Source organism: Balearica regulorum, chromosome Z (genome assembly GCF_011004875.1).
Source record: "Balearica regulorum gibbericeps isolate bBalReg1 chromosome Z, bBalReg1.pri, whole genome shotgun sequence".
Classification (NCBI taxonomy): Eukaryota; Metazoa; Chordata; class Aves; order Gruiformes; family Gruidae; genus Balearica; species Balearica regulorum.
Genome location: NC_046220.1, coordinates 58,619,433 through 58,644,834, shown reverse-complemented (window position 1 = coordinate 58,644,834; position 25,402 = coordinate 58,619,433). Strand labels below are relative to the sequence as shown.

Sequence of the window (25,402 nt, the reverse complement as noted above, 5' to 3'; positions counted from 1 at the left end):
TCAATGCCATTAGGCTTCCACTTGCATTAAGAGACTTTTTGAACAAAACCCGTACAGTTATAACTCTCAAGACCATTTAAAAACAAATAAATGACAATCTAAAGTTTGCAACTTAAGTATATGTGATTATTAAAAATCTATGCTGGCAGATGAGACTTCCTAAAGCCCACATCAGCTATGGTAGGTTTGCTGTTTGTGAAGAGACCCAATTTTTGCAGGCAAAATGAAACAGACATCTAGGACAGGAATTAAGACACTTTTGTTGATACAGCTCTTCAGCTTGCAGCTCCTCATTAAAAACAGAGCTCTACAGCAGACCCTTGGATACCTCTTTATCTGCCTGAAGCCCAGATTCTCATAAAAATCCTCAAGGAAATCCACACTTTATTTCTTCCATTACCTTCTGAAATACAGCAATGATATGCCTTTCTTTACAAAGAATAGTCTTCTGAATCCCTTGGATACATGTCAGTGCTGATAAACTAAACTCATTCCTCAGTCAGCCTGCTGTGTAGAATTATGTGCGGGCACAGGCTTTGAGAAACTGTGACAGTTCAGGCTATTTAGGCACCTAATCACAAGTGTTGGCAGCATTAAAATATTCACAATATTTACAGAAAATATAAAGAAAATAATTTATAAGAACATAAAATAAGTACTTGCTCTGTTACACTTCGTTACGGAAAAGAAGCTCAAAGATGCCATGCAGAGCTGTTCAAAAATGAGTATTAACCATTTTCAGTGTTTATTTTGATCTGCTTTGTTACTGTTTAGTGCCCTGGAAAAGCATTTTTGTAAGTGCTATGAACTATTGTCAAAGAAACCCATAGGAAAAAAAAGCCACACCCAGCACTGTTTCAAGTCTTTCTCTCAAAGCCAAGTTCATTATTCAAGCACATAAAAAGCTAGTAGTTTTAATCAAAGCAAGTTTTAATACTCCATGGCCCTTGTTTTGCCTCTCAATCTCTGGGAAAGGACTAACTTGTTTCTAAAAATTCTTAGGAGTAAGACAGCTATTCTTAACTCTTTTTTTCCTACTTTATCCTGTTCATCTTGTAAATTTCTTAATTAGATAGAAAATGTGGTTTACATAACACACACACTAATTAGGAATATTAACATGGAGTGAGCACAACTGTACATTTACAGTATTTGCACTAGCTTCCCAGTTGTGCTGCAGCTTACTTTAAAGATATTGCATTCATTTTGGACAGAACACATAAGGAGTATGATCCATAGGCATTTACAACTAAAATGCCCACATAAGCAATTAGAAAAGACCTGATAGCATTTCATAAACTCACACCAAACTTTGCACTAATCCCCACCACTGCCAACACACAGCCACATAAAATATTATTCTAATCAAATGATCAATAATTCAGTTGAGTTCAGTGACTCAGAAAGCAGTTGAATTAAAGCCTAGGTAAAATTTGTTTTTTAAATGCTTACTAAATTGAAGCTTCAATGATTTATGATTCTGGTAACAGGCAATGCTGGAAGGAATTGTAAGGAATCCAGATTAAATTGCTTTGCTTGCCATCCAAATAGTAAACATTATGGTTTATCAACAGTTTTACAGCCTATAAAAAGTCCACATTGCTTTCAGCAGGAACACCATACCTAAATAAACCGTTATTTTTTAAGACTTCAAAATACAAAATGTGTTTGTGTTACCTCTCCAGAAACAGAGGTTCCAAATGCGTTCCCTCAGAAAGACAAGGATCACCATCACGTGGACAAGGATGCCAGGATAGTTTTTTCTGATATGTTACCTTGTGAGGCAGTGGAGATTTTTGGTATTATAGCTGTCCTAAGTCACTGACAAATTTCTCAACTCTAGACTACTTGACAGCATTCCCAGAAAGAATTTAAAAATTATTTAAAAAAAATCTTGAATTAATGTCTCAATTTGACATCCACGACCTTAAACCTTCCCATAACTGGAGTTATCAAAAGCCTTGAGACAATTTTTCTGCATGGACAAAGAAAGCAAAATAGCTCCAAAAAACTACAAACTAAACATTTTTTTTTTTAACCAGCATTACTGATCAATTACTGACCAAACAGCCGATTTCTAGATTTGGTGGAGGAAGGAAATGGAATAGGAATTTTATATCTGTCCTTTTCTGAATCTTGTTATCTGTGGAAACACCATCTGATTAAAAGGACTTACACTATTATTCCAAATATCTAAAAGGACATGGGGGACAGAAGTCAAATGCTTTACTATATATGCAAGAGCCAGTGACAGCTGATCAACAGCAGTTGTGGATAATAAACATCGTAAAGTACTTGTGTTACCATTTAATCCAAAGAGCTGATGGACTGCAGGCACTAATTTTACAGTGTTTTTTAAAATGCAAACTTCTTCTAGCCCCTCCATAAAGTTCAAATTTATTGGATGGACAAAAAAAGGAGACAAGAAGTGTTTTTACAGGCTTGTGCTTTCCACAGCCCAAATTCCAGATGCTTTTACTGGTATACTTAGGAGACAACTTGCATGGTGTATTGGGTTTGTGTGGCAAGGCTCTGGTAGCAGAAGGGGCTACAGGAGTGGCTTCTGTGAGAAGCTGCTAGAAGCTTCCCCTGTGTCTGACAGAGCCAATGCCAGCCGGCTCCAAGACGGACCCTTCACTGGCCAAGGCCAAGCCAATCAGCGCCTCTGTGATAACATATTTAAGAAGGAAAAAACCAACTTAGAGGGAGCTTTTGCAGTGGGAGAGAGGAGTGAGAAGATGTGAGAAACTTTGTAGACACCAAGGTCAGTGCAGAAGGAGGGGCAGGAGGTGCTCCAGGCACTGGATCAGAGATTCCCCTGCAGCCTGTGGAGAAGACCATGGTGAGGCAGGCTGTCCCCCTGCAGCCCATGGAGGAGGATGAGGGGGTGTGGAGATTCCACCTGCAGCCCGTGGAGGACCCCACGCCGGAGCAGCTGGAGGCACCTGAAGGAGGCTGTGACCCTGTGGGAAGCCCACGCTGGAGCAAGCTCCTGGCAGGACCTGTGGACCCATGGAGAGAGGAGCCCAGGCCAGAGCAGGACTGCTGGCAGGACTTGTGACCCCGTGGGGGACCCACGCTGGAGCAGTGTACTCCTGAAGGTCTGCACCCCGTGGGAGAGACCCATGCTGGAGCAGTTCGTGAAGGTCTGTAGCCCATGGGAAGGACTCACGTTGGAGAAGTTCGTGAAGGACTGTCTCCTGTGAGATGGACCCCACGCTGGAGCAGGGGAATGATGAGAGGAGTCCTTCCTTGAGGATGAAGAAGCAGCAGAAACAACATGTGATGAACTGACCACAACCCCCATTCCCCGTCCCCCTGTGCCACTGAGGGGGCAGGAGGTTGAAGCCAGGAGTGAAGTTGAGCCCGGGAAGATGGGAGGCGTGGGGGGAGGTGTTTTAAGATTTGGTTTTATTTCTCATTCCTCTACTCTGTTTTGCTTGGTAATAAATTAGATGAATTCTTCTCTAAGTTCAGTCTGTTTTGCTCATGATGACAATTAGTGATCTCTCCCTATCCTTATCTCGACCCACAAGCCTTTCGTTACACCTTTTCTCCCCTGTCTAGTTAAGGAGGGGGAGTGATAGAGTGGTTCTGGTGGGCACCTGGCCTCCAGACAGGGTTAACCCACCACACATGTGACTAATTTGCCAGATCTTCTCTGCCTACTTGTGTGTCGCAGTTGCAAATCATGTTCTGGCTTATTCAGATTGTGAAAGATTGATCAAGCTAGCAGAAAACTAATTAATTTTTTTTTATTATTATAGTTACAAGATGGCCCAGTGCCTCCCTCACACTGAATATTTGAGTCACAGCATATGTAACAATTGGCATCTGCAGATCATTGTTTTATTGGAGGGCTAAGGAGCCAGCAAGGATTTTGGCTTTCCATTTTTGTATTACAATAAAATTTCTGATTGCCTCTTTATTAAAGTTTTAAGAAAATATGCAAAAATAAGAGGAATGACTTAATGAATTACTAGCAGCCACTAACAATGACACCAGAACAGATTAATGAGAACAAATCATCTATATTTGGCTTTTGTTCCTGTGTTTCTAGGCAACGCGGAACAGTTGAGTCTTCCAATTTGGCCTTCAAGGTACCTTCTGGGTAAACTGTGTAGTGGGCAAAAACTAATACAGGGACACACACACATAGTTAGTACCCCACATATGAAAAGAGGGCACAGTAATTCAGTAGTTAAGAATGAAAAAATCATTTATGACCAACTACAGCTGTATAGGCATTCACTAATCTCTTCAAACACATTAGATACTATCCTGCCAATTTCAGACACAAGATCTAGGAAGAACATGAGCTTGTACTTCCTAGTAGTTTCTATTTCATGCAACATCAACTTTGCATACTGGAACAAACCCATTTTTTAATAGATTATTAGAAGATTAAGTAAACAAAGCTAGAACTCATTGATATGTCATTAATCTGGACTAGCCATCATCTCCATTATTGATTTAACACATACTTTGGGTGAAAGAAAAGCAGACATTTTCTGTCATGCAATAAATTACTTCCAAGGCACATGGAACAGCCTGTCACAAACAGAAAACTCATTCATCAGAAGTGGCCAACAAGTTTTGATGAATACTGCAGGACTATGAGTGCCAAAAGCATCTTCCAACTGATGGTATCAAACCTGCTATTAAACCTAACTGTAGAAACATATCATAGAATCAACAGGTTAGAAGGGACCTGAACGACCATCTAGTTCCAGCCCCCTTGCCATGGGTGGGTACACCCTCCACTAGACCAGGTTGCCCAAAGCCCCATCCACCCTGGCCTTGAACACTTCCAGGGATGGGGCTGCCACAGCTTCTCTGGGCAACCTGTTCCAGTGCCTCACCACCCTCACAGTAAAGAATTTCTTCCTAATATCTAATCTAAATCTACCCTCCTTTAGCTTAAACCCATCACCCCTTGTTCTGTCACTCTATGCCCTTGTAAACAGTCCCTCACCATCTGTCCTGTAGGCCCCTGGAGGTACTGGGAGGCTGCTCTAAGGTCTCCCCAGAGCCTTTTCTCCTGCGGGCTGAACAGCCCCAACTCTCTCAGCCTGTCCTCACAGGAGAAGTGCTCCGGGCCCTCCTCTGGACTTGCTCCAACAGCTCAATGCCTCTCCTGTACTGGGGCCCCCAGAGCTGGATGCAGTACTCCAGGTGGGGTCTCACAAGAGCAGAGGGGCAGGATCACCTCCCTCGACCTGCCGGTGACGCTTCTTTTGATCCAGCCCAGGATACGGTTGGCCTTCTGGGCTGAAAGAGCACATTGCTGGCTCATGTTGTGCTTTTCATCAACCAACACCCCCGAGTCCTTCTCCTCAGGGCTGCCCTCAATCCCTTCATTCCCCAGCTGGTATTGATACCAGGGGTTGCCCTGATCCACGTGCAGGACCATCATGGTTTAGGGAGGGGAATGAGCAAGCAGCTGCATGGTGCTTAGTTGCTGCCTGGTGCCAAACTTGCACTTGGCCTTGTTGAACCTTGTGAGGTTTACATGGACCCACTTCTCAAGCTTGTCCAGGTCCCTCTGAATGTCAGAAATGGTTCAGAGAACACATTAAGTTCTGACCTGAAGCCCTTCTGGTTATTGCAGGTCCTGCCAGCTGTTTTTCAAATTTTACATTTAAGTGATGGATTTTTTTCAGTTAAAATTAGAAGATTTGCAACTGGATGTACGTGGGTATTTTTTTTTAACACTGAATGGAAGTAAGAAAAAATAACAATAAATACAACTTCTTCAAATACTGTACTACTAAGAACTAAGCTTAAATTAAAAAAAAAATTAAATTCAGTAAGAAATAGGTGATAATGCTGACTAGATAAATTATTTAGGTAGCAGTTAAAAAAAGCCATTGTAAAGAATTCCATAAATGAAGTTAGAAAAACCTCATAAAGCATTACTGCTTGAAATAAACATTATTTGTACTAGAAAAACAGTGTTAAGACTCTAGAAGCCTCTGTATATTATGACCCAGGTTACAGAAATTAGCCACCAGAGGGAGCCCATATAATCTGGTACAAAGGACATCACTTGTACAAAGAGAAATTTCAGATACACAAGAGTTTAAGAAAACAATCGCCTGTATCTAGAAAACTTTACTGTAAATTGTTTACAGACCATGCAATAAAACAGCCCTCAATACAATTTTTACAGATATAAATAAAAGCAAATTAACTCTGCTATGAATTATAACTATAGGTAGAATATACTGAAATAAACTAAAATACTGTGTTATGCATTACCTTTTTAGTTTATTTTTGTTCTCAAAATTCAGTATTTCAGAAAGCGGCTCACCATCTAACTTAGTATACTAGCCCACAAATACTATTGAAGGGATCCTGGGGGATTTTAAAGTATTTCCTTCAAAGAGATTTGGGACTGGAATCTTAAACAACAGTGACAGCCATAAGGCATTTTTTCTTCCATCTGTTTTGTACACCAAGTCAGCATAATTTTTATATTAAATATTTAGATTTATCTGTGGAGTCACCTCCTTCTCCAGACTAATTAATAAATACTCACACAGAGAAAGATTTCCAACATTTGCTCCATAAATTAAAATAACTTTCTATTAAGAACAGTTCTCAACTGCAGAAAAGTATTTTTTTTAATCTAGAAAAAGTAGTCCTTACCACACTGGATGTTTCCATTTAATTCCTAGAAGGCTGAAACCTCACTTTGCCTTCCAAATCTTTGTAATTGTCAAAGCTATGTGATTCTAAGTTAATAAAATGAATATAAAGAAGCAGTAACCACAATTAACATCACTAGTGGTCTGTATTTCTAGTCTCCTATCTTTGACACTTCACAGCTTCTTGTGAATTTGTATTCTTTTACTGCTGAATTTGCCTGTGTTTCCCTCTGCATCATGACTGCTTTACAACGTAATACAACTTACTTTGTAAATTACAAAGTAATACAATTGCTTTACAAATCAATACAATTATTTAACACTGTAAAAGAAAATTCAAGGTGCATACATTTCCACACTAAACACGTTATCTTTTCTTAGAATTCTTTGCTATTAAAACAGTTGAAGAAAAGAAATTTGCTATGGCAAAAGCTTTTATTTGGCCCCAGAGAATACAAATAGGATTTGAAGAACTCAGTAAAGCAGCAAATAAGTACAAAGTGTATATAACATCTCTCACTAAATTAAAGAGTCAAGTCTTACTTTTTGTACAATTACTATGTTGTCTAGCAAAAAACCACACTAATAACATTGATGACTTCAAGTGCACAGTGCTCTAGGATACATTAGCAAGAGTCTTTGTAACTCAGGGGGTCACAATCCTAACTGCAAGATGGACATCCCTAGCCACGACATCTCGGCAATAGCTAGTCAGAGTGGTCTGAACACTGAATTTTCACGTCTTTGTCCTGATTTCAGACCAACTGAACTCGAACCCCTGAAAGTTCAAGCTTCTTCTTTCTTAATCTCAACTGAAAAATTGCAAAATACACCAGACACATTAAAAAATTGTTCCATATACAATCTTACCTCAGCCCACTTGGATATCAGCATTAGCGGATCACAGAAAGAATATGAAAATGTTAAAAACACCTCACAGAGGCGTTTTAAGATACCTAGTAACTGTATTTAACTATTTAATATAAATTCTCAAAATTTACTCTATTATATACATCCTTGCTCTGAATAAAAACCCTTCGTGCTTTTATACTAGAAGACAGATACTAGTCAGGACTCCCAACACTGAAGTAACAGAAAACAGTACTACTGAACTCCTGTATTCACTAACCTAGTGATGATGTATTCATGCCCAAATATTAAAGTGAACTCTTTATTTTTCCTATAACGCAAGATACACAGTACTGTGAGACTGCCTTTTTATGCCAGTCCAGGAAAGTCTTATACACCACACCCAACAAGCAGCATTTTCAGAAAGCATTATCAATTTGCTGCTTAGTAAAGAACATTCTACATACAATCTATTCAAATGCATAATTTTGTAAGCTAATCAAATAAACTACTGCAACTGTTCCAACAGTTCGATAAGCAGCTTTATAGACATCTGTTCTGAATATATCCATAAATGTATATTAAATAAAGTTTTGAAATATAATTTATGCAGAAACACATAGCAGACAACACATAGTTTGTGCAAGGAACTTCAGTTTCTTGACAAATTTCACTGGTGTACCAAGGAACAGCATAGTTTAAAAGCTTCCCTGAAGGTCTACATAGAGGGGCTCAGAGTTACAAACTGCTATGCTTTATGAACACAAATACTACACGTACATAATAAATTCTGTATTAATAAATTGCTACAAATCATTTAATATCAAAGCTAATGAATTCTGACAATTTTAAATTGCAAGTACATTAAAAATATAACACATTAACAAACAGGGGTTTGACCTTTTATTAGGAGTAGAAATCTACAATTTTAAAATTAACATTCCCTACTCTGTTATTTTTAATCTCTTACCAGGTCTTTCCTTGCCAGTTCCTTTTGACTCAGCAAATTTCTGTATTAAACTTTCAACTGTAGTATTTGTCATGTTATTAATAAACTCTTCATGCACCTTAAAAAAAAAAGCCACACAACACAAAAGGAATTTAAAAAACAGTAATTGAAATAATGTAATTAACTTTAAAAAGTGGTTTTCTCTAGAGTTAAGGTTCAAAATACTTCCCTCTAAAATATATTACAGGGCTTCCAAAAATCAACAGGCATTTTATCAAGGAAATCTTTCCTTTGCCTTAGTAGTAGCAAGTGTATGTACAATACAGATACAAATTAGGAATGAAAGAATACAGCTTGATCACAGGTCTAGGATTTACTTCCATTTCTTCCGTCTAAATGACTTGTATATACATCATTTTCCGAATTTGTAAACAACATGTCCCACTATAATGTCAGGAAGACAAGCACTCTCTTAAGCCAGGACCAGTTAAGGGTGTGAACTGTTACTAGTGTATTATCACAGCTCCCACCTGCTTGAGTAAAAGCATTACTGTTGTAATGTTTTTGGTCTGACAAAGGAACAACCACATGTTGTCAATAAGAAGTTTTTCCAACAAGGTAATATATATAATGCTTTAGAAATAAATAGCATGACCCTTGTGATCATCATTCATTGGCAGAAAACTTCAAAGCTGAGGAAAACAGCAACTCAAACTATGTGTATGTAAATAAAACTACATTTCAACTTGCATAAAAATTAAGGACTACTTATAAGCGTTATTAATTAAACCAACTTACATCTAAAGAAAAGATACTATAAAAGCTTCTGTTACTAAAGATCTTTTGCTCATAAAACCTAAAGCGCATAAAAATTTGGAAAGTTTTCAGAGTGATATAATTTCAAGTTTTAGTCAAAGAAAAGGATAGGTATCCTGATTATGCGTGAAATGAGTGCTAATTTAATATCTAAGGAATAGAACTTTGAAATAGACTAAAAAATCTTCAAATCATCAAAACATTTTGTTTTCTGTTAAGACAAAATTTATTCAGACATTCTGTAAAATTTATGATACTGAACTTATAAATGCAATAGAAAGCCATAAAGATTTGAGTTTATATTGAATTTACCATCATTTGGAAGACGTGATGTTGTAATTATCACAAACACAGTAAGAAATGTTCCATTTAATAGTTAAGAAAATACGTAGCATAATCCAAACAAATGATAATATAAAAATTACCTCTCCTATTTGTAAATGAATTTCTTTTATAGTATTTGACAATGATTCTATAATCTCTTTCATACGAAGAAGGTGCGTTTCTTCAATGTCTTGAAATTTCTGTAAACCAATACAAGCAGTTAATCATAATGAAAATATTTCTTTAAATACTAAACCTTAAATTTTAGTAATTAAAGGCACTAAATATAAAAAAAAGTATTTTCAGATCTTGATCATGGTAATTACAATGTTTAAGAAAGGAAGGTGCAGAATTTACAGTTACAAAATAATGTGCTTTAAAATCTATCATTTTGGAACCATTATCCAATTTTTTACTTTTTAAACTTTCATCTATCTTGATTTTTCAAAAAATACGACCTATTTCTACCAAAAGAATTTAGGGTTAGAGAGTGTTTAAAAAAAATAAGATCTCTTTTCTCCATTACTGAAGTCTTGTTTTCTCATCTAAATCCAGAAATCTTATTTCTAGATCTGTTTTGCCCTTCCTTCTTAGCATCCTCTCCTCCTGCTCACAATATACACATTTTCTCTTTTTCTAGTTATGTTTATATTCTTTGCTTCTTTAAATATAATTAATTTGTTTGATCTTCAAACTCATTGTATATAGTCTTCAGTTTGTTCCATTTTACCCAGACTTCTAGCTGATAGTCATTTTAAAAATCACTTCCAATGTTTTCAATGACCCCCTCCTAGCCAAAGATCAGAACTAAAAATGTCCTCATCCTCCCCAAGCCAACCATAATTGTCTTGAAATCTTTGTTTACTACTGCGCTCTCCTAGTTGTCTTCCTATTTTTTGTAACTGCCCTTTCAAGTGTGTCCAAACTTTGGAGCACCACTCAATGCTCTCTCCAATTTGTACAGGGTTCTCTGAAGACCATCTCTCCACACTTCACACCTCCTGCCACTCTGATTCACAAACACGACTCCATACAGGTAGGTCAAATATCTCTAACTTCTAAACTCTCAGTCTTTCTTCTGCCATACTTACATACCTCTCTAACCATCAAGAAGATTAATTTTTTTTTTCTCCAGCAGCCTTCCTCTTAATTACAGAAGATCTGGTCACCCTCTGTAGGCTACTCCATGATGTTACTTCTTTTACTGATTGCCTTATTATATAAACTATATTATTTTAATTTCAAAACTATCTATGGTCCATCTCTATAATATCTGCTCTCAGTTACTATCAAGGTGTCAACACATGTACATAACATGTCCTTCCAACGTGTGCCTGTTTCCACTACCTAATTTTAACCTAAACACAAAGTCAACATTTGATGTTATGTCAATGATGCTTCATTCATGTTTGGTTTGTGCTCCCCATAAAACTCTGCAAAACAAAGGTACCAGTCTCCTGTGAACTCTCCTCTATAATGCAAAACAGCTGTCCATTCAGATATTTTTTTGTCTCTTATGTCAGTGGAAAGCATCCCACTCCTTCAATGTTTCATTATTTCTTGTTTATTGTTTTATACTTAAGATTTAAAGTCTTTGAAGTAGAGACATCTTGGCCTTGTACAGTACATAATACAAACAGGTTCTGATCAAAGAATAAAGCTAGGTACCATAATACAACCACATCATTCATATCACAGATATAATCATTAACCAAATTGTTTACTTTCACTTTTGAAAGATCAGTCCATTTAAAAAAGATGTACTGAAATGAATCTGTAATATTAATGACCCAACAAATGCAAGCCATTTCTTAGTGTTTTAAGCTACAATACAAATGAAAAAAATCATCAGCAGGATCTTTAGCTGTCCAACCCAGTATACACAGTTTAAGTAAGCATTATTCCTTTTTATAAACCTGTATGTTTTCCTGTAAGTTTTACAATTTTTTTATTTAAAATGAATTATTACTCATTCTTGAACTTTATTTATATGCAGACTGCTCAACAGCAAAACCATCAAAACTCTACTCAGTTCTACATAAAACAGAAGACTTTTAAAGAATAATTTAGCACTTTCACCTATTTGATCCTTTGCAATAATTGATTGTGTGATGTGATTTTAGAAAAAGCTTCTAGCAAGGTGGAAAAATCTGGCATCGTGTTTTCTTAGCAACTACATAACAATTGTATAACACAACTATAGCTTTACTCAGAAAAATCTTTCAACATAAGGAATTTCTGTCAAATCCAATTTCTAAATAACAGTGAACTGTATCTTCCTACTTCTTTAATCACAAAACTTTCCATGTTTACCACAGCAAAACCCATAACTTGCAATTCAACAACAGGAAGATCATATGTTTCAAAATTCAACCCCTCAAAATCACTTACCATGAGTCACTTTCATAACTGCAAGTAAGGTAGTAAAGGACAAAAAAGGAAAAAAATATGTACAATTTACACAATAAGGTCGGTGGAGTATAACTAAGAGGATAGAAAACGAGGACATTACTACATGATTACCAAGAATAATGCCACAGCAGTCAAAGATGTTTGTCCTCAGAAAAACAGTACGTGAACAGTATAAGACAGATTCAAGCTAAGCCAACTGACTTCACAATGAAACAGCTGAGAACACTCACACTCATTGATTTTTTCAGAACTAGTATATTTCAAGTGAAATGTACTCTAAATTAAGATAATCTAGGGTATGCCTCATATAGAAGTGGGTTTCCACATATTCATGGATGGTGTTGTTTCTCCTATCACATCATCTTTAAAAGTAGCCCTCCTGCAACCAAATTGTAGATGCAGCTACACCATTATACTTAAATTCCACAGATAGGATTTATACTGGCAGAATGGCAATTTTCATTTCCAATGTGGATAGACGTGGAAAATTTCCAGGTGTCTATTAAAGGGTTGTTGCAGCTAACAAACTAAGGACATTTAGATGAGTTTGGTTTGTATTGAGAGGTAACTTTGTACCATTTTTATATTGGAGAAAAATCCAATCCAGACCAAAAAAGATTCTAACTGCCCTTCCACCCCTCCCCTGATCCTCTCATCCCCCTCCATCCCCCAAACCCCACTAAAAAACAAAAGCAGACCAAAAGCATGGTCAGGTTTTTCCAGCTGTAACATCTGACATGGTAAAAAGATTTTTTTTTTCTTTCTCTGCATCTCAGACTGGTTTACATATGTAATATCTACCTAATAACACAAATAAGAAAGCTGAACAAAAAGCACCCTCAGATTCTGTCTCTAGATACAAAATAAGCTGTTACTTTCCTCATTCTTTTGTTGTAGTGGATTGTTCAAATGGATTATTTTTTTTTTTAGCACATAACGAAAAGTCCAGCTAGTTTGCTTGCTGAAAGCCCCTACATTTTCCTTCACTAAATCACTGACAACAAAATCCATTTCAAATACTCTATGTTTATCCTCTGTCAGTTCTAAACAAGAACATTACTCACAGCTTTCCAGCTCAATAGAGACAAACTTGCAGTGCAATTCAGCAAGGCCAGCTTATTAAAGTCATATTTGTTAATTTTTTTTCTTATTGTTTCAGAAAACAGTAAGTCAACTGCTATAAACACAGTCCCTTTCTTGTAAGGTAAGGAACAGACAGCAGTCAGCTTTTGTGAGACTAAATAACGGTTTAAAGCAACCTGACTGAACTTGTTCTGCAGTGGATTAGAAGCATTCACAGGATTTATTTCAGCGGGGGTTCAGTAACTTCCAGAGCAAAATAACAAACAGGGTAGGAACTTCTTGATCCAGAAAAGCCAGACTTGTATATGACTTGAGACAAATAAATGGAACAGTTCAGTATTTTTTTCTGGTATGTCTTGATTTCTACAAAGAAAGGGTCTAGCTGAAAAGGTCCAGCAAAAGTCAGGCTGCACTACAATTTATACAAACCACACAGTGATGGAGTTACTGGAATGCTTACTGAGCAAATACAATAATTACATTAACAGGAGCACTACAAAAAAGTTACCATTTTGGGTAGCAGCAGTATGTGTTCACGTATCGGTTTGATTCCACCTACTCTTACTTCTGGAAACTCTCCAGGAGGAGTGCTACACTTCAATGATTCTTTTATTGCAATTATATTATACTTGTTTCCAAGAACTGTTTTAAGATCATATTAGTTAAGTTTAAAAAGGTTCCCTAGTCCCAAAACTCTAAAGTGATTATAATCATACATCAATTCCAATCCTAATCCCAGTCAAATTGCCTAGGGATAACTGATACACAAATATTTTAAGTTACGGTGAGAGACACATAATGCTAATGCAGTAGATGTAAACGTGTAAGTAAAGTGGACACATACGCAAGTGAGTCCAGACCAGTGTCACATGTTAAACTTAAAGATGCAATTCTCTACCCTTGGTACCACACTGCCTCTGCCTTTGTGCCAGCACAAATGCTTGTGCAATCCTTTAATTAAACCACACCGCAGGTCTCTTCTGGGTTAAAGCCAACCTTCCTTCATACATTAGTTTTAGCTGGATTAGTTCTACAAGGTAGTTCCTCATACAAATACGTGACAAAGGAAGAAGCATGGAAATAGGACAACCACTACTTTTGACAGCAATACTAACTCAAAACATATTAAAAACATATCTTCACACAACAGAGATAAGAGAGAGGTACAGCAGGCATTATGGCCTAGCCACAGTGCCTATGAATTTTCTTGTTGAACTTTTATTTTTAATAAAACTTTTTTTACCACTGAATAACTGCAGTCATCAGTGTTTCACATTCCACAATTAACCCCCCCCCATACATTTAAAAGTCACATATTTTTTAAAGGAGAGCAAAATAATGTACATAACCTAATTAAACTCAAGCTCAAAAGCATAAGGATTACAGCTCCTCCAACCAGAACCAAGTCAGGATACTGCACAAAAAGATGCCTTCTGCAAACTCTTCAAGGAAAAGCTGTCAAGACTCCCAATTAACAGTCATGTTAAAGCAGAATTTTGCAGTAGCATGCCTGAGCACTTTGTTGCAAATACCTGGACCTGGGGGGTGGGAGGGAAGAGTTCTGGTATGTGATATATATGGTATCCTTTCTCTTAACAGCCGTGTTGAGTATCTGTTCAGAGATGAACTAGATCAAATTGTAATGAAGTTCTCAAAGTAGGAAAGCAGTTTGCAGTTTAGGACAGGGCGGCTTTTTATTATGTCAGCCTACACAATTCCCATGCTGTGAAACCTTAATTTCCAAGGAGCTAAGGAAAACCCTAACACTTTACCACTTACAAGTTAAAAATACAAGTATGACAATCCCCCTAGTAATTCCATCTATGCCTAAAAATTAATCTTTGAAACTAATGAAAAGAGCAAAGGGATTTTCTTTTTGGTTGAAAATTCTATCTTGTAAAAGCTTTACTAAACCAGGAAACGTGTACAAATGAATATGCCAACCAGTCCTCAACCAACTATTACTACTAAAAGCAGAAATGATGAAGTTTGCTTTTTGAAATCTGGGGCAGTGGAAAAAAAAGTCTGCTATCAACAGATTTGAAAAAGAAACTTTAAAGTGTAACAAACAACAGCTTATGCAATCATACAGAGAACTTGATATCCTCTGGAATACAGATTAAAAGTCTTATAAAAAAACTCCAGAAACTTGAACAGATGTAAAGGCTTTTTATAACCTCAGGTAAACCCTGTGAAGGCACTTTAACAAGCTGTAACTGAAATGTTTTGCTGGAATGATAATGAAAAAACCATAATGGATCCCAGTATTAAAACTGCTATGAATGAGTTCGGGATGTCAGCAATTTACAGGATTTCCCACATGATCACAATTCATCTACAATACTTCCAGAAGTTAATTTTGTCTTCTGCCTAAAACTTTCTTCAAAAAGTCTTTCTAGAGTACCAGTGTTCACCTGTCCCATTCAAGGACAGTGCTATCACAACATACATGGTCAGTGTTTGTCCTTCAAACATTACTTCTGACATTATTGTTCATGTTAATTTCCAAAGGAGATCATTCTGTCTAGAACCAATTTTTCAAAAGCTTTGATTTCAGGTGTCTTCAGAGATGAAACAGCAGATACTAAAGTAACTCATTTCATATAACACTTACCTGTGCAGTTTCTGTCATTTTCTGTTCAAAATCAGTTTTAAATGCAGCATATTTCTCCACATATAGTTTATAAGTATCCGTAGCTTTTTTTGATTTAACTGCTGCCTGTAGGTCAGTACAAAAAAGTGTCAAATGTCACACATACAATCTGATTCAAGGTTTTTAAAACCACTACTAAAAGAAAGCCTAGGATGATCTATAAAAAAAAATATTCAGGGGCATGTCAAAATAGTGAAGTGTCGTAACAAAATTTCACCACCAAATAACTCAGATTCAAGCCATTAAATATTTCTATTTAAAGCTATACATAAACCACATAAAAAGATAACACAGCAATTACCTCATTTAAATCCCTTCCCCTTATCAGCAATGACTAATTTATAATATACTTATTTTGAAATCAAATTTGTATTGCTGAAGTTAACTAATTAACTCTTGTGAAATATTTAGATCTGCAACAGAAAAACATGAAGAAAGCAGAGTTGGAAAACACAGAAAACAATTATTTGTGCAATTCTGAAAGAGTCAATGTTAAAAAAACCAAAGTCGGCACACTTCTTTGTTAGAAATGAAGGAAGAAATTGAAAAGTACAGGCTTTACATCAATGGAAATTTTAAGATTGAGATATTTGAAAGTGAAGTTAATGCAGAACATTCTGATGGCCAGATTTATGCAGCTCAGTGTTGTTTATAATAGTCCTTTTTGGCTTTATAATGTATTGATTTTTTTTTTCATTATTTGTTGCTAATAAACCAAGATCATCTTTCTGGGGTTTAATATTCTTAAAAGACAAAACAAAATACAGGAGAATCCCTGTATTACATGGAGATCAAAACTGAATGAAGTGATTGTGGTATAGAAAAAGTTATTTTCAAAGTTTATAGCATGACACATGTGAGATGGAGTTTTTCAAACCTTTGATATTGTTGCTAGTTCCAAGTTAAAAGCCAATGAAAATAAAAATTGTCTTGATCACCAGCTTTTTCTCCTAGCTTCTTTGTTTAACATGTCTACACTATCTCATTTGAGTTGTAACTCAAAACTACTCCTGAATTGTTAATGGCATCAGTAAAGATAGGTGTGTATTTACTATTTGTTCTAATTATGAATGGCTCTCCTCCTCTCTTTCAAATTAATTTCATCTGTCCCACAGTAAAACCGGAAACTATTTCTCACTTGCAATGACTTGTAAAGCTGACTACTATCTATAACTTTCAAATGAATTAATACAAAGATGCCCTCTGGAGAGTTATATTCTGTGATTTCCAAGAGAAGAATAACTGAAACTCATGAGTAACAGTATAGCATTAGCACTTGTTCACCTGGGGAAACATCAGCCAGGACTTCAAATAAAGAGGAACCAAAGCTACAATTCCATTCTCCCAGTTGCACAGAAAACTCAAGCAGATCTTAGTCATGTAGTCTTCTAAATCCAGTGTAACAGAGCCTCAAAATACTTCACTGTATGAAGAATATGGATCCTCCAGGCATTAAAAGGAGAGCGTGACAGGTTCTATCAAACCCATCAGTTACTTATCCTGAATTTTACTTCATGATCCTCACTCTTGCACATTCACACAGGGGAATAACCAAGAAAACAGTCCTATCTTATTACACAAATGCCATTTACTACACTGAAAGTACAAGGTGCTCTATGAACACTTGGTTTTAAAAATAATTAAGATTAATATACGATGATTCCAAACATAACCATTGAAAGGGAAGGAAATGCCAAGTTAAAAGACTTACAAAATAAGGGGTTTTTTTAAAAGCCTTGCGTAATTGAACCTCATATGCATAGGATTTTGACAAAACCAAAACATTCTCTGTCTCTTGTAATCATGTTTAATGACGAGCAGAACCTGAATGTTATGTGCTGAAGAGTATTTGCAAAAACTAACTTCTCAGCAGGACAGGCAAAATGACAAAACATGTGAACATTGTATGATCAACTAGTAATCTCTTGTAAAAACAGGATGTGTCTATCCTCAGGTGCAGCAATTGCTAGAACTCTATGCAGCAAATTTACAGTAAGTGAAAGAATAAGGATCAGTCAAGCATTTTTTGTCAAGTCACTATAAACAGAGAAGTTCACATGTCAAAGAGTAACAGGAAGTTATTACACAAGTTAACACTATTAAATGCAATTAAAATTGCAAGGTGTCTTATACCTCCTCAGATTCTTCAAGTAAGTTTTTCTCCAAATATCTGGCTTTGTGATATGTCTTAGCATACTGGTGCAGATCCCCTGCTTTCTGATAAAGAAATTATTCTGTGATTTTGATAGAAAACATTTTTCATGTTGTGCTAAAAGCAATAAACCTATTCTCTGCCAAAGGAAAAATAAATTAATACAATCTTTGTCACCATGTTTCTGAAATTACAAGTGTAAATTTGAATAAAAACATGACTGAAGAGATGTGACGGGCATGGTTACCTGCTCCCACTGAAAACATTTTTTAAGTACTTGCTGAGCATTTAAATATGGCCTAATGGTTCAAACAGAAATCTATAGGGAAGATGCACAAAACAGTACAAAATGGCTGTCATCCTATAGCACTTCCTCTTTCTCCTTTCTCATGTAGGCATCAGTCAGACAACATTTTTTTGTTTCTGACTGAACAATGACAATGTTACATCTTAAAAACAAGCCATACTTCAAGTCAACTTTTCCTATGGAAATGTTTCAGTCTGTTTACAAAAATTCAGAAGAATTATACTTTCGATAGACTGGCTGGAAAACATTTGTCCACTCACATATTTCTGATTCATGTCTAGAATCCAACACTGTCATTTGAGACAGAGACTAGGGAAAAAAGGCTAGATTTGTATCAAAGATAGAACATGGTCAACAGGATCACCTTTGTCATCAGTGAAAAGACAATAACTGACTATTGCTCCATCAAGATAGTGCAGTACAAAAAGCACTAAGACCATTCTAACAAGAACAGAGTCCTACACAGATCAGGCAATTGACATGGAAATAGGTAGAGGTATCAAGATTTTAAAAGAGAAGACATGGTTAGACACAGGGAAACATGACCTCTTTACTACTTAGTTTCCTGAAAACAGGAAAAAGTTACAGTAATGCCAGCAGGTTGAGGGAGATGATCCTTGCCCTCTATTCAGCACTGGCGTGGCCACACCTTGGAGTGCTGTGTCCAGTTCTGGGTTGTCCATTGCAAGAGAGACATGGACGTACTGGAGAATCCAGTAAAGGGCCACAAAGATGATGAAGGGTCTGGAGCATTTCTCCCATGGGGAAAGGCTGTGAAAGCTGGGACTGTTCAGCCTGCAGAAGAGAAGGCTCAGGGAGGATCTCATCAATAGATAGATGTAAATATCTGAAATGAGATACACAGAAGACCGAGCCAGGCTCTTTCTAGTGGTGTCCATTGACACTGTGACTGAGCACTGGCATAGGCTGCCCACAGAGACAGTGGCGTCTCTCACCTTGGGGATATTAGAAAGCTGTCTGGACGTGGTCCCAGGCAGCCAGCTCTAGGTAGCCCTGCTTGAGCTGCAGGGTTGGACACGATGACCTCCAGAGGTCCCTTCCAACCTCAGCCATTTTGTGATCCTGTGAATGGATCAAACTCCCAAGACTCAAGGACAGTACTAAATACAACATCAAGATACTCAATCACTTCCTCCAAGTTCAAGCACCACTTCCTCCAAGCTGAAGATTGGTGCATCCCGAAGAGGAAGAAATCAAGCAAAGGAGGCAGGAGACCTGTATGGATGAGCAAGGAGCTTCTGGAAAAACTCAAAGGGAAGAAGGACATTTACAGAATGTAGAAAAAGAGACTGGCCACTTGGGAGGAATATAGGAATGCTGTTGACGTGGTTTAGGCCCAGCCAGCAGCAGAGCGCCATGTGCTGCTCGCTCACACCTCCCCCAGCGAGATGGGGAGGAGAACGGAAAAACAACAACAAAGCCTTGAGGGTTGGGGTAAGGGCAGTTTACTGGGACAGCAAGGGAGAGGGAAACAATCAACAACAGTACTGATAACAGGTATTCACAATGGGTGACAACAGAGCACAATTTACCGATCCAAGACCGACCCTGGGACACTCAGCAGCCCATCCCAGAACTGTGCCCAAACCGAGCAGCACCCTCCCCTGCCCAGCAGCACCCACCCCTGCCCGACTAGCCCCCTTTTATGGTGAGCATGCCGTCACATGGCATGGAATAGCCCCCTGCCAGCTTGGGTCACCTGTCCTGGCTCCCTGTGAAATTAACTCTATCCTTGCCAGAACCAGGACAGCTGTCAGAGAATGTAGGGATGCAACAAGGAAGGTTAAGGCTCACTTGGAATTAAATCTGACAAAGGATGTCAAGGACAACAAGAAGGGCTTCTTAAAGTACATCATCAGCAAAAGGAAGACTAGGGAAAATATGGGTCCACTGCTGAATGAGGTGGGTGCCCTGATGATAGAGGATACAGAGAAGGTGGAACTACCGAATGCCTTCTTTGCTTTGGTCTTTACTGCTAAGGCCGGCCCTCAGGAATCCCAGACCCTGGAGGTAAGACAAAGTTTGGAGAAAGGAAGACTTTCCCTTGATTCAGGAGAATTGGGTTAGAGAACATCTAGGTAAACCTGACACCCACAAATCCATGGGCCCTGATGGCATGCACCCATGAGTGCTCAGGGAGCTGGCAGGTGTTATTGCTATGCCACTCTCCATCATCTTTGAAAGGTCATGGAGAACAGGAGAGGTGCCTGAGGACTGGAGGAAAGCCAATGTTAGTCCAATCTTCAAAAGGGCAAGGAGGACCCAAGAAACTATAGGCCAGTCAGCCTCACCTCCATCACTGTAAGGGTGATGGAGCAGCTCATTCTCGGGGTCATCTCTAAGCATGTGGTGGAAAAGAAGGTTATTGGGTTTCACCAAGGGGAAATTATGTTTGACCAATCTGATAGCCTTCTATGATGGCATGACTGGCTGGGTGGATGAAGGGAGAGCAGTGGATGTTGTCTACCCTGACTTGAGCAAGGCCTTTGACACTGTCTCCCATAACATCCTCAGAGGCAAGCTTAGGAAGTGTGGGTTAGATGGGTGGACAAGGAGGTGGGTTGGGAACTGGCTGAATGGCAGAGCTCAGAGGGTTGTGATAAGTGGCACAGAGTCCATTTGGAGGCTTGTAGCTAGTGGTGTGCCCCAGGGGTCACTACTGGGTCCAGTCTTGTTCACCGTATTCATCAATGACCTGGACAAGGGGACAAAGTGTACCCTCAGCAAGTTTGCTATGATACAAAACTGGGAGGAGTGGCTGACACACTAGAAGGCTGCGCTGCCATTCAGCGAGACCTGGACAGACTAGAGAACTGGGCAGAGAGGAACCAAATGAAATTCAAGAAGGGCAAGTGTAGGGTCCTGCACCTAGGGAGGAATTAACCCCAAGCACCAGTACAGGTTGGGGGTTGACCTGCTGGGAAGCAGCGCTGCAGAGGACCTGGTGGACAAGAAGCTTTCCATGAGCCAGCAGTGTGCCCTCCTGGCCAAGAAGGCCAATGGTATCCTGGGGCACATTAAGAAGAGTGCGGCCAGCAGGTCGAGGAAGGTTATCCTCCCCCTCTACTCTGCCCTGGTGACGCCACGTCTGGAGTGCTGTGTCCAGTTCTGGGCTCCCCAGTTCAAGAAAGACAGGGAACTACTGGAGAGAGTCTAGCGGAGGGCTACAAAGATGATTTGGGGACTGGAGTATCTCTTATGTGATGAAAGGCTGAGAGAGCTGGGTGTGTTTAGCCTGGAAAAGAGAAGACTAAGAGGATCTCATCAATGCTTACAAATATCTAAAGGGTGGGTGTCTATGGGAAGGGGCCAGGCTCTTTTCAGTGGTGCCCAGCAACAGGACAAGGGGCAACAGGCACAAACTGGAACACAGTAAGTTTCATCTCAATATGAGGAAAAACTTTTCACTGTGAAGGTGACAGAGCACTGGAAGAGGTTGCCCAGAGAGGTTGTGGAGTCTCCTTCTCTGCAGATATTCAAAACCTGCCTGGACATGATCCTGTGCAGCCTGCTCTACATGATCCTGCTTTAGCAGAGGGGTTGGACTAGATGGTCTCCAGAAGTTCCTTCCAACCCCTACCATTCTGTGATCCCTTAGGTTTTTGGTCCATGAAACTGGAACCTTTTAAATTAGCACTGAAATTAACATTAACTTACTTGTCTTCTCAATGGAACAGACTTCAAATACTCATGTAATTAGCTACATTGTCTCATTGAAGGGACAACACAAAACCTCCTACTCCTTAATTCACTAAAAAGGGCATTAAGTGTTTGCATATTTACCTAAGGAAATTTATCTAACAACATAATAGATGCTAAAACAATTACACACCATTTCTGTAAAAGCCACTAAACAAAATTATCATATGATGCAGGTATTTACAAAATAAAGAATTAGAACTGCAGTGCAGTTAGAACAGATAAGGAAGTAAGTGTAAGCAAAACACAACTAGGTATTCAAAACATCATGCACATTATGAAATAGCCACAACTACCACTTTTAACCGTTTTTAGCCCTTTCTCAGCATTTCACTTAGTAATACAAGGTGAAGGTGCTACTGATTGACAATACAATGAATTAAAGAAAGATGTCACAGAACTACCTTATCAATGTCTCTCTGTGTTGCTCCTTCCTTTTTCAAACGTTCCTGTTCAACACACTTTGCATTGTAGTTTTCCTTTGATTTCTGTAAGGCCTGAGTGATACTTTGAATGTTTTGCACTGCTTCCAATGTTCCTGAAACATCTTCCTTAGTCTGCCAAATATTACATAGTTGTCAAAACCAAACCATCTTAATTTTAATGTTAATGAGTCATTGGACAGGCATAAGAAAAAAAATCAATAACCTTTTTATAAGCTTTGATTTGTTCATCTCCGTACTTGTGAACTTCTTTTATTAGCTCTTGTAATCTCCGCACAAGATCCAAGTGACAGCTTGCTAGTTTTTCTGTTGAGGTTTTGAAAACATCCCAAACTGGTGCAAATGTCCTAGATTGAGGAAAATAGTATGTAATGTTCACCTGGATTTGTTTCCTTTTACGTGGATGTGTTATGTTACATCAACAGTGCTAAAGTGTAACTGCTAAGTTCACAGAAGTTCTGTTCTGTTCCTAAAACTGAAACAAACAAAAAACCCAACTGCTATAAATTCTTACTAAATGTTTCAAATGTACTTGGAATCCTATCTACTATTTTTTCCATGTTTTATGTTTTACCTGTATTGACTCTAATAAATAAAGCACAAAGTTCACATAATCTTCTCTATTATCAGCACACAGTAATGACAAGTGATATTCCTAAAGATGATGCAAGAGCAGCTCAAAATAATTTAACATTGTATACTTGAATAGTACAAACAAACCAGAAATTACTTGGTTAGTTAAGTTTCTAGTTGTCTTACATCATTACTGCCACAAGATGCAGGAAAAATATTGGCAAAGATGGTCTGCCACTAAAAGGGATTTACTGATTAACAGAGATTAACTGTATGGCAAAGGAGGGTGGGGGACAGGTCACTCCTCAGATTCAGATTTCTATACTGAATGGACTTCTCCAGCTATTCTAAAGTTACACTCCTACCTCAGTTTCCTGATTAATGTTGCTAAAAAGTCAACACTATACATAGCCTTTAAAGCACTGATGTTCAAACTAATATGCAGATACAGAACCTTTGAAGAACAGCAACAACTGGGATCTAGTTATCCACTGAGGAAAGCTCCCCATATTTCTAGCTGTGATTACTACCAATTAAAAAAAAATCTAGCCTCATCTAAGAAGTCTGAGTTGTTGCCATAATGTTTCTAATGAAAAAAACATCCATTAATCATTCCAGTTTTTAAAAACATACCCCGTGTACAAAATTTTAAACAAACTATGGAATAAATCTATTGAAAAGTCTCATTCTTAGCATCTCTGAGGACAGAGATAACACTCCAGAAAGCAGAGATAGTATAAATAAATTTACTGCCACATTTGTGCACCATATGTTCTCTCTTCAGAATAATTACCACATGCTTGGGAGCACATCCTTTATTATGTCTAAAAAGAACACAACCTTAAACACAGAGGAACAGACAGTCCCTCTGTGTTTGGGTTTGTTTGTTTATTTTTAAACTGTCAATAAGGAACTATACTGCCTTTTGTTTTTGTCATAGCTGCATGATATTTTGCATGGTTGCTGAAAAATTAACAATAATTTTTAAAGGTGGCAAAGCTATGCTACCTTCAACATCATCAATAAAATATTCAGAATCAAACTTGATTCTTAACATGTATGCAGTTAATTATTTATCTCAGGTACACTTACTTACCCAAGTTGTGTGTAATTGCTTGCTGATTTGGCTAGTTTTGTCATTGACCTTGAATATGCTTCTTCTATTGTAGCCCTGTCAAAGAAAGCCACCAAAAGCATAATCAAAATTTGGAAGATATTTGAAGACAGACAAACAAGCATTCTAAAGGTGCAAAACAGAGGACTTTTTACTTTAGCTGAAAATTACTCCATTTTAATGACTCTTCAATAACTATATTTAAAAAAGAAATCAGAGAAGTACATTTAAAAAAAATAATGTAAGAACTCTGTGACAGAATGTTGCAGGGAACAGAAACAAATAAAACTTAGGAACTCAGAACTTGAAAGACAATTTCTTCCTTCCTATACTCTCTGCTGTTCCCCTCTGCCTTTAACATTCTTTAGTAACAATCAGAACAAAGTGACATACAATCACCAGTCTAACACTGTCTAAACACCAGAGTTTTACAGAGCAACAAAAGCAAATGTATTTGTAACAAAAACATTAAAATAAACCAACAGAACGCTTACTGAGCAATCACATTAAATAAAATGGGGTCTTATCTAGTCTTTTTGTAGGGGGTTTTTGGTCTTGGGTGTTTTTTTGTTTTCTGCTTGTTTGTTTGTGAAGTTCTTTGCATAGTGATATTTGAGTTTGGAAAACAGAAAATAACATGTAATGAAAAGCATTGTATTCTACTGGTTACACTAATTTTTAAAGAAGGTTGTCTCAATACATTCTGATTTATTTTGGATAACCTCTTCCCTATGTAAAGTTCAGTGTATTTTCCTGCAGTGAAACCCACAATTATACTTGTCTTTTGGAGATTCAAAACCCAAGATTCTGCATAGATTTCCTCCTTAGAGCCTCTGCTGGGGCAATTGCCACGGAATAGTCACACACAATGTATCACAGCAGTGACTCCCTGCAAGTGCTTCCCCCATCAATACTCTTGTTACTAAGGTAAAGATACACACTATTTTAATTTTCCACCCTGAATCAATATTCAATATGTAGTGTCAACTTAGATTTAGAAGCATGCTGGATTTGAGTAAATACTGTAATTGTCTTTTCGTGAAAATGCAAAGGCTTGAAGCAATTTCTTTGCTGCTGTGCAATATCTTTATTCGAGGCAAAAGACAGAAAAAAAAGGTAGATGAAGAATTGAACGCCTCTCTCAAGTTACACTGCAGAGGTTTTTATTTCTCCTTCACACCAACGCTTTCCAAGCAAAAAAAAAAATCCTTATGAAAATATGAAACAAAGTAGCAATAATCACCTGAAACAGAGGGCCATGTATTTAAACCTACCGAACTTCCAAAACAACTATCCAGTCAATTGGACAATCAGTTTGGAGAAGGTGATTAAACTGCAAAATGCAGTAACTCAATTA

At 37.7% G+C, this 25,402-nt stretch overlaps 1 protein-coding gene across 1 annotated transcript in view; it reads right to left on the bottom strand.

Moving 5' to 3' along the window:
* Window positions 1-25,402, bottom strand: part of FCHO2 (FCH and mu domain containing endocytic adaptor 2) — a 99,184-nt gene that overhangs the window by 57,075 nt on the left and 16,707 nt on the right. The window contains exons 3-8 of the mRNA XM_075741201.1: window positions 24,028-24,102; window positions 22,564-22,705; window positions 22,320-22,472; window positions 15,698-15,802; window positions 9,690-9,788; window positions 8,470-8,566 (exon numbers count right to left, since the gene is read on the bottom strand). Of these exons, the coding sequence (XP_075597316.1) occupies window positions 8,470-8,566; window positions 9,690-9,788; window positions 15,698-15,802; window positions 22,320-22,472; window positions 22,564-22,705; window positions 24,028-24,102 (671 nt within the window). The remainder of the gene's footprint in view (window positions 1-8,469; window positions 8,567-9,689; window positions 9,789-15,697; window positions 15,803-22,319; window positions 22,473-22,563; window positions 22,706-24,027; window positions 24,103-25,402) is intronic.